The sequence below is a fragment of the Anomaloglossus baeobatrachus genome, chromosome 4 (genome assembly GCF_048569485.1).
Source record: "Anomaloglossus baeobatrachus isolate aAnoBae1 chromosome 4, aAnoBae1.hap1, whole genome shotgun sequence".
Classification (NCBI taxonomy): domain Eukaryota; kingdom Metazoa; phylum Chordata; class Amphibia; order Anura; family Aromobatidae; genus Anomaloglossus; species Anomaloglossus baeobatrachus.
In genome coordinates, this window is record NC_134356.1 from 266,511,046 (window position 1) to 266,527,157 (window position 16,112).

At 43.4% G+C, this 16,112-nt stretch overlaps 1 protein-coding gene across 1 annotated transcript in view; it reads right to left on the minus strand.

The window, feature by feature from the left end:
• The window catches only part of NTN4 (netrin 4), a 313,859-nt gene that overhangs the window by 22,419 nt on the left and 275,328 nt on the right, over positions 1–16,112 (minus strand). Inside the window, exon 7 of the mRNA XM_075344817.1 lies at positions 9,200–9,273. Within this exon, the coding sequence (XP_075200932.1) occupies positions 9,200–9,273 (74 nt within the window). The remainder of the gene's footprint in view (positions 1–9,199; positions 9,274–16,112) is intronic.

The following is a 16,112-nucleotide window of genomic DNA, read 5'->3' on the forward strand; positions in this document are numbered from 1 at the left end:
TTTTTCCGGATTGTGCCTGATGGAAAAAAACTAATGTCTGAAATTAGCCTAAGGCTATGTTCACACTAGAAAAATGATTTTTCTTAAGAAATTTCTTGAGTGAAGGATTAGTGCACCTGCGTTAAAAAAACGCACCAATAACGCAAGTGCGTTTTTGGTGCGTTTTTTTTCATGTTGGTCCCTGCGTTTTTTAATGCCTTTACAGCAATAAAGCACATTGAAAATGAAAAAAGAAAAAAACAATAGATAATACAGAGATAGATATATGATAGATAGTTAGAGGGATAGATAGATAGATAGATATAGATAGAGAATAGATATTTAGGGGAATAGATAGATTATAGAGGGATAGATAGATATAGATAATAGATAGAGGGATATAGATAGATAATAGATATTTAGGGGTATAGATAAATAATAGATAGCTAGATAATAGATAGAGAATAGATATTTAGGGGGATAGATAGAAAGATAGATAAATAAATAGATAAGATAGAAAGCTAGATAATAGATAGATAAGATAGAAAGCTAGATAATAGATAGATAATATTGAAATATAGATAATAGATACATAGAAAGATAATAGAGGGATAGATATTCCAGCTTTATTTATGATGTTTCCCCCCACACACACACTGCACTTCTGGCGGTCGGTAGTGTTTTCACATCACCGGCCGTGAGAAATGTCCTGGAGTCACCTCTGCACCTCGCTCAGGAGCCGCATTCAGCCCTCGCTCACTGACCCGTGGAGAACTGTCACACGCGGCTGGAGCAGGGCTGGAAGCGCCGCGGGACATCGCTGTGGATTTCGTCGGAGCTGTGTTTGGGAGGGGTTAATACACTGGAGAAAGAGGGGCTTTTTATCTTTTATTCAAAATAAAGGATTTTTCGGTGTGTGTGAGTGTTTCTTTACTTTCAGATTAGTGACGGCATGTCATAGACGCTGCCATCACTAATCTTGGACTTAGTTGCCGTTAACTCCATATTACCTGGATTGCTCCCGCATCACGGCATCTGGAAGAGCCGGTAACATGCCGGGACTGTCGCATAATGGATGCGACAGTCCCGGGGCAGCTGCGGCTGATATTCTCGGCTGCGGGAGGGGGAGGGGGCATTCACCCTGTCCCTCGCTCTCCCCAGCCTGAGAATACCGGGCCGCCGCTGTGTGTTTACCCGGCTGGAGAGTAAAAATACAGCGGAGCACACGCTTTTTTTTTTCTCTTCCTCTTCCTCTTCCTGTCCTAGTGACATCACTTCCCTGCAAAACGCAGTGCAGGGAAGTACACTATGTCCCGAAAACGCGAAATAACGCGGGAATAACGCAGGTATAACGCAGGAATAACGCACATCACTTGCTTGCTGCGTTATTCCTGCGCTATTTCATGATTACATTACAGTCAATGGAGTGAAAGAATGCTGAAAGAATTTTCTTAAGTAAAAAACGCAGTGTGCGCACAGCTAATTTTTTTTCCCATAGGTTTTGCTGGGGAATGTCTGCAGAAAGGTTACAAGAATTTCTCAAGAAATTTCTGCAGCAAAAATGGACCAAAAACGCAGGTAAAAAACGCAGTGTGTGAACATAGCCTGAGACTGGACCATAGTGATCCATTCTGTACTGCAAGTGAAATTAGATGTCATACTCCAAGTCTAAAGCATCAAAGTCTCCACAAAGCACCAAAATGGATTGCATGACATTGGCCTACAAGACAGACATCCAGCTTCAGTTGTTTTATTTAACTCATGCAATCGTTCTCAAAGGTTATCATAGTGCAGAGTAGATGGCAATGCTGGTTGGAATGGAGGTCAGTTCTCTTAAGCAATGAGTCCCACTTTTGTTTTGGATGCAATGATAGCTAAAGATTGTTCTAGTGACCATTTGGGCATAAAAGGAACATGAAACTGTCTCAGGTCCCATTTTTGTACAGGAAAATGCCTTATTACTATGAGCAGACTGCACGGCCTAAACATGCTATCCAGAAGTACACATTAAGGCTCTGTGCGCACATTGCATTTTTTCCTGCGTTTCCGCAGCGTTTTGAGCTGCAGTGTTTTCATGCCAAATTGCATGCATTTTGATTTCCAGGCAAAGTCTATGGAAAGTAAGGCTTTCTTGTGCGCACAATGCTTTTAAAAACGCAGCGTTTTAGGTGCGTAAAATTTGTCAAAATCTCTGCGTTTGAAGAAGCAGCATGTCAATTGTTTTTGCCATTTTGGCAGCGTTCTACACCCCTTGAAATCAATGAGTTGTAGAAAAACACTGCCAAAATGTTAAGCAGTACGTTTGCATTGCATTATTGTTGCGATACGCATTTTTTTTTTAACATAACAAAGGCAGGTCTTTCTCTCTCTGTCGGTCGATCTGTCGGTCGGTCTCTCTCTCTATGTCTATGTCTCTCTCTCTCTCTCTCTCTGTCCATGTCGGTCTCTCCCTCCCACCCCCCTCTCATACTCACTGATCCACGATCACCGGCGCAGCGCTGCACGGCGTTCACACTGTGGTGGCTTCTCCTCTTTTGAAAATGCCAGCCACTCATTAATCCATCTCGCATTCCCAGCTTCCCCCGTCCACTGACGCCTATGATTGGTTGCAGTCAGACACGTCCCCACGCTGAATGACAGCTGTCTCACTGCAACCAATCACAAGCTGGCGGTGGGCGTGTCTATATCAAGCAGTAAAAAAAATAAATAAATTTTTAAAAAACGCCATGCGGTTCCCCCAATTTGGATACTAGCCAGGGTAAAGCCACATGGCTGAAGGCTGGTATTCTCAGGATGGGGAGCTCCACGTTATGGGGAACCCCCCAGCCTAACAATATCGGCCAGCAGCCGCCCGGAATTGCCGCACCCATTAGATGCGACAGTCCCAGGACATAACCCAGCTAATCCCAATTGCCCTGGTGCAGTGGCAAACGGGGTGATAAGGAGTTAATGGCAGCAGCCCATAGCTGCCACTAAGTCCTAGGTTAATCATGGCAGGCGTCTCTCCGAGATAACTTCCATGATTAACCTGTAAGTTAAATAAAACAAACACACACATCCAAAAAATCCTTTATTTGTAATGAAAGACAAAAAAACACCCTCTTTCACCACTTTATTAACCCCTCAAAAACATCTCCAGGTCTGACGTAATCCACGCAAGGTCCCACAACGCTTTCAGCTCTGCTAATCGGAAGCTGACAGGAGTGGCAGTAGAACACCGCCGCTCCTATCAGCTCCATGCAGCAACTGAAGTGAGTTGCGCGATCAGCTGTGCTGTCACTGAGGTTACTCGCAGCCACCGCTCTCAGGTGGAGGACTGCAGCTGTGGCCGTGAGTAACCTGAGTGAAAGCACAGCTGATCGCGTGGCTCACTGCAGTCACTCAGGGGATTTGCGATCACAGGTGAGTCCTTCACCTGTGATCGCAAATCAAGCCGCGGCGCACAGAGCCGCGCGATCACAATGAAGTCGGGTGAAGTTCATCCGAGTTCATTCTGATCGTGCGGCTCTGTCTCGCCACCAGCCATGCTCTTTTTGACAGTGCGGTCCCACTCGGCTCTGCTGCAAGTCTATGGGGATGCCGCAGAGCCGAGTGGGACCGCACTGTGAAAAATGTGCGTTCTGGATGCTTTTCCCACTCGGTCTATGGCAGAGAAAGCATCCAGAACGGATGAATTCTCCAGGAATGTTCGCACATTGCATTCTGACGAATGCGTCTCAGAACGCTGCTTTCCAGCTGCATTCTGAGACGCACAGGCAGTGACTTACACGCTGCGGAATAGAATGTAACATGCGCACACAGCCTTAAGGTAGTTTTCTGATTTTCTGAATGTCACAATTCTTGAATTGTTAGCATTCTGACTGATGAGACCTGCACACATCCTGGGAACTACTCATCTCAGAGTCCAGAAGATGGTGGCTGCACATGTATGATCTCACTTCACTTAGAGCAAAATAAAAAATTCTGCAAAGACAGTGATGCAATCACTTCTCCTCTGAACTCGAGCACATAAGCACCCATGTTCTGAAAATATGTGTGGGTCTAGAGGTCAGACAACCTTGGGACACAAAAAGGAGTTGTGACATTTTTTCTCTGTACAGTGCCAAGTTATTTATTCTTAATAGCCATTTCTTCAATAGAGAAACACTATTTCATTAAACGTAGGTTGCCTACTCTAAGCAAATAAGTTTTTTCATGTTTTCTCAATTTTTACCCAGTCTCTTAAGGGTATGTGCGCACTAGGCGTTTTTTTCACGCTGCGTTTTTATGTGCGTTTTTGTCTCAAAAAACGCACCCGCGGCTAAAAAACGCGACAAAAACGCATGCGTTTTTGCCGCGATTTGGTGCGTTTTTTGCTGCGTTTTTGCTCACTGCGTTTTTAATCAGTGCACAATGCCATTAAAGATTGTTGATGAGAAAAAAAAAAAAAAAAGGTCTGATGTCATTTCCTTCTTCAAAATGTTCATTGTATGCAGGAGAGCAGACAGACAGCTGAAGAACTAGTGTATGCAGGAGAGCAGACAGCAGCTGGAGAACTACAAGGCTCAGCATCCTCCATCCAGGACTGTATGCAGTTTTTTGCCCAAAAAGAAAAAAAAAAAATGACATGGGCTTCGCCATATTTTTGTATGCTAGCCGGGTACAGCGGGCAGGTACGGGCTGCCCCCAACCCCCAGCTGCCTATTTGTACCCGGCTGGGAACCAAAAATATAGAGAAGCCCTTTTTTTTTAATTATTTCATGAATTTCATGAAATAATTAAAAAAAAAAATGACGTGAGCTTCGCCTAATTTTTGAGTCCAGCCAGGTACAACTAGGCAGCTGGGGATTGGAATCCACAGTGCAGGGTGCCCAAACTTTCTGGGCACCCCCACTGCGAATTGCAGTCCGCAGCCACCCCAGAAAATGGCGCTTTCATAGAAGCGCCATCTTCTGGCGCTGTATCCAACTCTTCTAGCTGCCCTCATGCCGGGTGGCTAGCTAGGTAATAATGGAGTTAGGGCTAGCTGTATATTATCAGCTAGACCTAAGCCCGAAATTCATGGTGTCACGCCAATATTAGACATGGCCACCATGAATTTCTAGTAATGATAAAAAAAAAAAACACAACACACAGAAAAATATTTTTATTAGAATTAAAAACACAACACAATTAGTGACTCCATCTTTATTGAAATAAACCCCCCTCCGCAGTAATCCTGGGTCAGGATCCCGCGCCGTCCAATCCGGATCCAATATCATCTGATCGGTTTGCTGGAAGGCAAAGCGATCAGATGATGTGTCAGGATCAAGTGCCTGAATCCCATCACACATCAGCTGATTGTATAAAAGCCGGTTATACAATCAGCTGATGCATCAGTAGAAAAAAAAAATAAAAAAAATAATACTCACTTATGTGCTGTGCGGATTACCGGCAGCTCCCGGAGCGATCGATTGGACAGGAGTCTGATCCCGTCCGATCGCTGCAGCAGCTGCCGGTAATCAGCTGATGAAGTCCCCTGACGGCAGGATCAGCTGATAGCCGGCCGGGCGCGAAAAAGCCGGCGAGACTACGATCAGCTGATGCGTCAGGTGACTGCATCAGGTGATCAGCGCCAGGTCCTGCAAGCAAGGTCCTGCCCCGGGGAGACTGCACACAGCCGGAGCGGCGGTACCGAGACAGGAGGTGGGAGCGGGGATGGCACCGGCAGACAGGTGAGTATATATGACATTTTTTTTTTTTCTACTGTTCACTTTGGTTTTCGCCGCTGCCTCCACCTCCCGCCCAGACATGGCGCCGCACGGAGCTGACACGGCACCGGACGGGAGGTGGACGCAGCGGTGACGGTACCGGGAGGATTCATGCTTCTGTGCTTACCAACAGAAGGAATCCTCTTCCTGTACACGTCACTATACTGCCCACCTCCTGCGTTTATAGCTGCGTTTTTAGTCATAGAAACGCGGCTATATGCGTTTTTCATTGCGTTGTTGAACATCTCATTGAACTCAATGGGTGAAAAACGCAGTAAAAAACGCAGAAATAATTGACATGCTGCATTTTTGTGGTCACCACAAAAACGCAGCTACAAAAAAACGCTGTGTGAGGACAGCACTTCTGAAAACCCATAGACATTGCTGGGGAAGCAATGTCACTGCGTTTTCAGCAGAAAAACGCGGTAAAAAACGCCGCTAAAAACGCGGCAAAAACGCCTAGTGCGCACATACCCTAAGATGGCAGTAATAGTGGAGCAGCTGGGTACTGTTTGGCATACTCATGTGAAGAATTGTGTTGCAATCTATCTCTTGCCAGTAGTGTTCTTGGAGACTTCTCATCTAGTCATAAGTATAGCTCTCTGTATACCTTTTTATAGAGCTTGTTTGTGCAAATAAAATGTTCTTACATAGCCTTTAAATTTTTATGTACAGAGAAAAGTGCATTTTTTTCAGTAACATATTACAGATCAAGATTTTAAAATATGCTCCATAGCCTGCAAAAAAAGCAATCATAGCCGTCTCTGAAAGAAAGGGGTTAAATTGGACTGAAGCATAAGCACAGGTGTCTCATGACATGCAGATCAGCAGCACTCCCTTTGTTGACATTCCAAAGAGGGGGAGCAGTAAAATGGGAGCAGTTTTCAGTGTATCCAATAATTAGAAAAAGGAATGTTTGTAGAATCCAAAAAAAACAAACCACAGTTAATGCATTTCTCATTGACACAAATGACTTCTATTGTAAAATTAAATTAAAATAGGGATTATAAAAACCACAATACTTATTCACTGTGATACATATCACGCCTGGTTAGGAAATCAATGTGCTACATTGTATGAAGATACTTATCTCTACGGTATCCATTCAGACCTAGTCCAGCACTTAGTGCAATATAACAAATACAAAACAAAGGGAGTCATTTATCAATGTAATTGCCCAGTAAACAAATCTAGGAGTGGCTCCAAAACTCCGAGGGGTGCAAATTTATTCCTAGTTGTTTGTCGAAAACAGCAGTAATTTTCAAAAGTAAAAAAGCGTAATGTGAACAAAGTCTGACAGATATTAGAAATTATGCTTACTTTACTAAATGGTGGTTGCTTCATTTTTCCTTGCAGTTTTGGGTACAAAAAAAAAAAAAAAAGCGGCATGTCAATTGTTGATCCGTTTTTTCCTGTGTTTTTTAGTCTTTCCAGCCAATGATTTCACAAAAAAAAAAGCATGAAAAAAAAAAAAAAAAGCATGGCACAAAAACGCACCAAAAACGCATTTATTTTTTGGTGTGTTTTTCTGCACAAGGGGCAGTTTTTGGTGCAGAAAATTTCTGCAACAAAAAACTCAGCGTGCGTACATAGCCTTAAACAGGCTGTGGTGGAGATGACTTTTTGCTGTCCTATTGAAAACAAGATAATGGCTGATTCTGTCTCATACAATAGAAGGACAATCAATAGCAACAGGATGTAAAAGAATAGCAATCCTGCATTAGTGGTACCTTTTCCTAATCTTATAAAAATTAACCATTTTTGATCGGATGCAAAATGATGGTGTTTATAGGACCTAAGATTATGTTCAGACCATGTTTTGCTGCTTGTTCTTGACTCCGTTAGGAGCACCTATCTCAATCCCCAAAAAATGGAATTCTGAGATGCTTTTAACTTCAATGAGGCAAATGAAGTCCAATATACATAACTTTGGGCTCACCTTGGCCTCCTTTTTTTTGGCATAGTCTACTATGATATTGAGTCCAGCTAAAAAGACAGACACTGCCACAAAAGAGGTCAAACAGAAAATGTTTGTGAATTGAGACAAGTGCAGCGACAAGTCATTAAAGGAAAGGTGCAATACAAAAAAATAATTCAACAACTAAAAAATGTAAAGTATTAATGTTCAGTTTAAATACTATTTGTTTTGAATGGCATAAAATATAAAAAATAATTTAAATAATTTAAAATGTTCCACTTTAGAGGGAGCAGCTGCCGGAACTTGGCCTGAAACCTAGTGTACAAGTAGCTCACATTACAACTGCAGTAAAAGTGGGCATAATCTGCTCTCCTGTGTGTGATGTCACCTCCCCTTCTGGGTGTTTGCAAAAGGATAAGGGAGGATGAAGTGTGATACTGAACGGTGGAAACTGTCTCCAAGGACTGCTGGCATAGTGCTCCCTAGTAGAATGCATCCCATATAGTGCTCCATAACTGTGCCCATATAGTAGTGCCCCATATGTATATATGCCCATGCAGTATGCCAGAGCACAGGGCGGTGACAGGAGATGCTGCAGGGACACCAGTTTGACAGGAGGAGCTACCGGGACACCAGGGTGACGGAGGAGCTGCCGGGACACCAGGGTGATAGAAGGAGCTGCCGGGACACCAGAGTGACAGGAAGAGCTGCTGGGAGCAGAGGTCCAAGGTGAGTACATGCCGCGGGGAACTAACATCATTAGTACAATAGCAGGCTCAGGCTGCAGATCACTGTTGCCACCATGCTCTGGGGGAAAGCGGAGCACACAGCATACGCTGTGGACTCCTCAGTGATGGTGCTGATCTTCTCCCTCTGCTTTGATAGGACAGCCCAGGGTGTGTGTCCAGGTCCTAGCAGGGAGCAGCTACAGTGCAGAAGATAGGGTTGGACGCAGACTTTTATCCCCTATGCACAGGGGCTGCCTTATTTGCAGTGTGTAACTGTCATTGCACACTGCAAATGCAAGATGGCAGCCCCCATTGTTTGAATAAAAATAGAATGAAATAAAAACTAAATAAAAAATGAATTTAATTTTGTATTAAAAATAATTGATTACATAATAATTATTAATAAACAATTACATTCGTGGCACCTTCCCTTTAAGAGTCAAAAAGTGTTGTATGAACTTAGCCTTTACTCAGGTTACAGAGACTTACAATTTGGTTACATCTTTAACTTTGCTCTGAGATATACACAAAACTTGGTCATGGGCGTGTATGTGATATCAAACACGTATTTTTGTATCAAGTGTTCTTGGGACATTTACATCAAGGTTGTCTCAGAAAAAATTACCTTCTTCTCTATAGTAATGGTCCAGCAAAACGTTTATTTTCCTAATTATTCTGGACACACAGTATATTATACAAGAAGATATACAAACTGAAAAAATACAGCTCACATAATCTTCATTCTGTCAAACTGTACATTCCGGAAGATAGGCACAAAGAAGCAATCAGAGTAGAATATAAAAAAAATGAAAAAAACAGAACACATTAAGGCAAGAGCTTCTCACCTGTATGGCGAAGAGCTGAAAACCCTTGTTCAGTTGAAAGGAAATCAGGACCATGATACCAGTCAATGTCTAAGCTGTGAATGAAAAAAAAAAAAAATGTATGAACAGAGTAGCCCCTGTATTAATTACATTTAAAAGGGAGACAAGGTCTAAACCATGCAGCCATTTCTTACTATAGAATGTAATAATTATAGTTTATAGAGACAATGTGAAATGTACCGTAATTCAATGAAGGTGTACGTTAAGGGTATGTGCGCACGTCTGTGTTCTGGTTGTCAAATAAAATGCATCATTTTGACACTGCATTTTGGATGCATTTTGAATGCAGTTTGGATGCGTTCTGGATGTTTGCTCTCTCAAAGACAGAGAGGGAAATGCATCCAAAACGCACAAAAGAAGTGACATGTTGCTTTTTTAAACACATTGATTTTGGCATCCAAAACGCTCCGTTTAAAAAAGCAATGTGAGTATGGAATTTGCTTAAATCTCATAGACTTTGCTGGGGATGCACAAAGCATGCATTTACCCTGCAGTTTAAAACGCTGCGTAAACGCATAAAAAAACGTAACGTGCGCACACAGCCTAAGGCTATGTGCGCACGTTGCGTAAATTCATGCAGTTACGCTGCGCTTTGCAGCGCAGTGTAACTGCATGCGTCCTGCGTCCCCTGCACAGTCTATGGAGATTGTGCAGGGGCCGTGCGCACGTGGCGTCTCAGAGCGCAGCGCTTCGGCTACTGCCGAAGCGCTGCGCAAAAAGAAGTGACATGTCACTTCTTTCCTGCGCTTTGCCGGCAGCTCCTGCTCTGTCTATGGCAGGAGCTGCAGGCAGAGCGCATGGAATCGGCGCTCACTACGGACATTTCTGCAGCGATCTAAAGCGCTTGTGTGCTCTTCAGATCGCTGCAGAAATTTCTGCAGGGCTAGTACGCAACGTGCGCACATAGCCTAAAGGACAGGCAGACCGTCAGCTTTAGATTTTGTAAACAAGAAAAGCCATTGCGTGCTGCTGTATGTGCGAGATATTCTTTGCTAAAGGCAGTGCTTTATGATATGTTAGCTTTATGATAGAGATAGAATATATATTTTTGGTTTTCATATTCTGAGATCCATAATCTTTCTATTTTTTTTCTATACACTGGGCTGTAAAAGGGCTTGCTTTCTGCAGAACAAACTAGTTTTCACTAATAGTAATTTATGGTACATATGACTTTTTGATAACTTTTTATTCAATATTTTTTAGTGGCAAACATGATCAAAAAAAACTGTAGAGGGAAGTGCTCCAAAATGTACATATATTTAGATATATATTTGCATGTTTGCCCATCCATGCAGGTATACGGTGGCATGCAAAACTTTGGGTACTCCTGGTTCAAATTACTGTTACTGTGAACATTTAAGTAAGTTGAAGATGAAATGATCTCTAGAAGGCCTAAAGTTAAAGATGACACATTTCCTTAGGCAAAAAAAAAAAAAATAAAATATATCATCCGTTACATTTCAAAAATTAGCAAAAAAAGGCAGATACAAAAGTTTGTGTGCTTTGGTAGTTTTTGTGCTCCGATAACTTTGACCAAGATTTCAGAACATAATTAGCCTGTAAGGGGTACTTTACACGCTGCGACATCGCTAATGATTTATCGTCGGGGTCACGGTGCTTGTGACGCACATGTGGCGTCGTTAGCCACATTGCAGTCTGTGACACGTACGAGCGACCTTCAACGATCGCAAAAGTGGTAAAAATCGTTGGTGTTGGAGAGGTCGTCCAAACACCAAATATCGTTGTCTGGTGAGTAGCGATGTTGTTCGTCGTTCCTGCGTCATCACACATCGCTATGTGTGACACCGCAGGAGTGACGAACATCTCCTTACCTCCGTCCACCTGCAATGAGGAAGGAAGGAGATGGGCGGCATTTTCCAGCCGCTCATCTCCGCCCCTCCTCTGCTATTGGACGGCTGCCATGTGACGTCGCTGTGACGCCGCACGAACTGCCCCCTTAGAAAGGAAGCAGTTCACAGGCAACAGCGACGTTGTTAGGCAGGTAAGTACGTGTGACGGGTGTTAGCGATGTTGTGCGCCACGGGCAGTGATTTGCCCGTGACACACAACAGGCGGGGGCGGGTACGCTCGCTAGCGATATCGGTCCCGATATCGCAGCGAGTAAAGTACCCCTTAGAGTTATGGCTTTTTCACTATCATTAGGATAGGCCAGGTGATGCAAATTTCACAGCTTTATAAACTCCTCTAACCTTGTGCTTAAAAACCAAAGCCATGGGTTCTTCTAAGCAGCTGCTTAGCACTATGAAAAAAATGGTGCAGACCCACAAAGCAGAGGAAGGCTATAAGAAGATAGGAAAGAGTTTTAAAGTTGCCCTTTCCTTAGTACAAACTGTAATTTAATAAATGACGGATACCAAAAACAGTGGAGGTCAAGTGAAGGTATGGAAGACCAAGCAAAATTTTTGTGACAGCTGCTTGTAACATTGCTAAAGAGGCAAATTAGAACCCCCGCTTATCTGCAAAAGACCTTCAGGAAGATTTAGCAGACTCGGATATTGTGGTACAGTGTTCTACTGTTCAGATTCACCTGCACAAATATGGTCTTCATGGAAGAGTCATAAGAAGAAAACATCTCCTGCGTCCTCACCACAAAATTCAGCATCAGAAGTATACAAAAAAACCATCAAAACAAGCCTGATGCATTTTGGAAACAAGTATTATGGCCTGATGATGTTAAAATAGAAGTCTTTGTCCACAATGACTAAATCTATGTGTGGAGAAAGAAAAAAAAAAGTACAGATTTCTAAAAACTTCGCAATACCCCCTTTAAACCATACCTTAACCTCACTTTGTAAAAATAAATATATATATATATATATATTTTGAAAAAATAAAAAACAAAAAAGTTATATATATATATATATATATATATATATATATATATATATAAAACTTTTTTGTTTTTTATATATATATAAAGAAAAGCACATTTTTAAAAAACATTCTGATCATACTTACAGGTTACGCGATGCGTCCTGCAGACTCTGTCTCCCGGCCACTTCAATGTCTGTCCGATCATTGCTGTGCCGCCCGGTAACCAGGACTGAGTTAAAGGACCTTCCGTGATGTCATACCCATGTGACCAGTCACGTGTGAATGTTGTATTATCCCATTGGCTACAGACTGGTCACATGACTATGACGTCATGTACGCATTGCTCGCCCGAGCATCTCAGTACTCTATATACTCGGCGAGTGATGAATACCGGAGAGATACTCGGACACATTCTTGGCTCCCCCTCCCTGCATGTTGGCGCTCTTTACAGAGTCAGACCACATGCAGGGATTGGCTGCCACACACTAATGCCACAGCCGGTGAATAGCGGCACTGGGAATCAGGTGACCGGAGATCACCATTGCTATAGTAAGGGATTATACGGCGAGGGGAGCAGCAGCGTTCTTTCTCCCCCCCCCCCGTGCATTCTGTTATAGGAGAGCTGCATCGGTTGAAGAAGACAGAAGACCAGGATCGTGGAGGGGTGAGAGGGAGTAATAAAGAAGGAGTCTCTTAAGTGTGTTTGTGTATTTATTTCTAATAAAGTATTTTTTTCTCTGTGTGGTGTCTTTTTTTTTTTTTTTTAACCCTTTATTGGAGATTCTTAATGGCCGGGTCAAACTTGGCCTGACTCTCGGGCTTAATACTAGCTGGTAAAAAAAAGCTGGTATAAACCCCTTATTACCCAGTGTGCCACCTGGCACCAGGGCCACTGGAATAGTTGGATACAGCGCCAGAAGATGGTGCTTCTATGAAAGCGCCATTTTCTGGGGCGGCTGCAAACATGCAAGGAGGTAGAGCAGAGCATGTGCCAGAGCATCTCGCCGGTATTCGTTGCTCGCCGAGTATATCGAGTACTGAGATGCTCCTGCAAGCACCACGTACCGGCGAGCACCGAGGCACTGACACTGCAGGATCTTGCATGATGTCATAGTCATGTGACCAGACAGTATCCAATGAGATAATACAACATTCACACGTGACTGGTCACATGGCTAGGACATCACGGAAGGTCAGCGGTGGTTACCAGAAGGACACAGCGATGATCGGACTCAGCAGCAGAAGCGGCGGGAGACAGAGTTTGCAGGACGCATTGCGGGACCTGTAAGTATAATGACAATGTTTATTATTAACTATATTCTTTATTTTACAGCATCCTGCCCCTTCACATATCTGTAAAGTCCCAGTTCGGTGTTCGGACGCAAATTCGAACATCGGGGGGTTTGCCCAACACTACTATTAACCTTGATCATTATTATTATTATTAGGAAATTGTGGGTTTCATTGTGTATTATTAGTATTGTATGCTATTACTGCATCCTTTATTAGTGTGGTCGTTACTTTTGGTGTGTATAATAAATATTCTTTAGAAGTATATGGGTTTGTTTCATGTAGTCGCCGTTCATTTACATATAACATAGGAACAAAACATGTTAAGGTGTCATTTAGTATTAGTAGTAAAAGCTAACAATAATTAATATTAATAATTAATATTCGGAGCTCTCCATTAACATAAAAGTACCCTCTTTAACATGTTAGCCAGCCAGCTTTAACATTATCCGAGTCGACTTTTATATTGGTAAGTCAGGCCCCCAAATTGTATTTCGTGTTTTGCTTGGCGAAAATCTGTGGTCATGCTCTGTGAACTAAACATGCCAGAGGGATGAGGAAAGATAACATTGATACACAGGTCAGTGTTGTGTTATTCTGTGCGTTCAGGCCATTGATAGTTGGGACAGCTGACTCAGTTTTTCAATCTGAGCAAGATCGTTGTGTCACGTCGTTCGAAGAGCATCAACATTCATGTTCATCTATAAAGGCCAGCTGGTAGGGAAAAAAGGTGATCCAGAGAAAAGGACCTTTTTCCAACAGCGCAAGAATGACGGGTGCAAAAAAGTCCATACTTCCCATCACATACAAATCCACAGAGATGCTCTGGTTCGACTTGCTGGATCAGAGACACACACACACACACACACACACACACACACACACACACACACACACACACAATTATGCATAAGTAGAAGCATTTTCCATAAAACAAAACAAACACCTCCAAATGCTGGCAAAAATTGGTGCACACCTTTGGGGATAGCATTTGCAAGCTAGAACATGTGGAAACACTTGCTAGCACAAGAAGGCAAAAGAAGTTTTCACGTCAGATAGCTTCTAATGCCATTGTTGTGTGGAGAATACCAAACAAACACACACAATTGAAACACAGCTGCAAGAATGGGCCCAGTGTATTGCCGAGAGCAGCGGTAAAATCTGTGTGTTGGAATCTAGACTCTCTGAGAAAGAGACCTATTATTGTGACATGGACAGAGAGCTTCCCCGACTGTACACTCAATCAGTTTAAGAACAGACCCGCATCAACAGATGTGCAGGTTACTACACTTAAGGTGGCTTTACACGCGGACGATATTGCTAGCAATTGCTAGCGATATCGAGCGTGTAAGTACCCGCCCCCGTCGTTCAAGCGAAATCGTGTGATCGCTGCCGCAGCCAACATTATCGCTACGGCAGCGTCACACGCACTTACCTGGTCGTCGTCGTCGCTGTGACTGCCGAACAATCCCTCCCTCAAGGGGGAGGGACGTTCGGCATCACAGCGACGTCACCGCGACGTCACTAAGCGGCCGGCCAATCAAGGCGGAGGGGCGGAGCTGAGCGTGATGTAAACATCCCGCCCACCTCTTCCTTCCGCATTGTGGCCGGCGGCAGGTAAGGAGACGTTCCTCGCTCCTGCGGTGTCACACACAGCGATGTGTGCTGCCGCAGGAGTGACGAACCACAACGAACAACAACCCTTACCGATTTTTGAGTTTGGGACGAATTCTCCATGGTGAACGATTTTCACCATTTTTGAGGTCGCTTAAGGTTGCAGGTACGTGTCACACGCTGCGATATCGTTAATGACGCTGGATGTGCGTCACTAACAACGTGACCCCGACGATAAAATATTAACGATATCGTAGAGTTTAAAGCCCCCTTTAGAGAAGATCTGACTGCAAAGATACAAAACATTGCAGATTTGCAACAGGTCATCTCTAATCTGCCACGGCATGGTATGAATACCCTGCTAGCCTTGCCCACGAAACAGGTTTGTGTTTCGGGAACTGCACAGGAAGAGACAGCGGCATCGGAGCCTGCATCTCCAATGTATCAGATCAGGAGCTACAGACACCAGGGTACAGGTGGAACGGTTGCTACAATTCACTTCAACACCAGTGGAGTACAGATGTGGTAGCCACTACGCTTGGGTCCGGATGACAAGGAGATCCCGAAATACGATCCCAATGTAGATCCTTTTAGTTTATGTGATGTCTTTGAGGGTTATTGTAATAAATATTCTTTAGTCCCTGAATATTGCATAAGTTATTCACATTGTGGTTACCTACATATCTTAAAATCAGAGGAACGAGGCAACAGGGAGAATGGAACCCAGGAATGGAACGTTTCATGATGAGACTGGCAACGGGCAACTGGGATGTTACTCCAGAAATCCTGACAAAGCTTAAGCCAACTATACAAGATGAGCCTTTGTCTTTGTGTAGTCAGTTTGAAGCTACATACAGGAAAGTCACAAGGGATCAAGGTATCAACATTCCACAAGGCATGATTAGCATATTTGTTGAAAAATTCCCATACCTTGACACTGCAATTTGGTTGAGTGCAGAGAGGTATCCATTGCTCACTGACGCAGCGATGATTATTGAGCAGTGTAGGTAAGATTTACTGCACAATAAAAAGTCTGTTAAAGTAAGCATGTTTTCCAGCACACTATGTTGCAGAATGGTGTCATTCAATAGTACAACTAGTAACACAAAAAACATGCCCTCACTTGGCTATATAG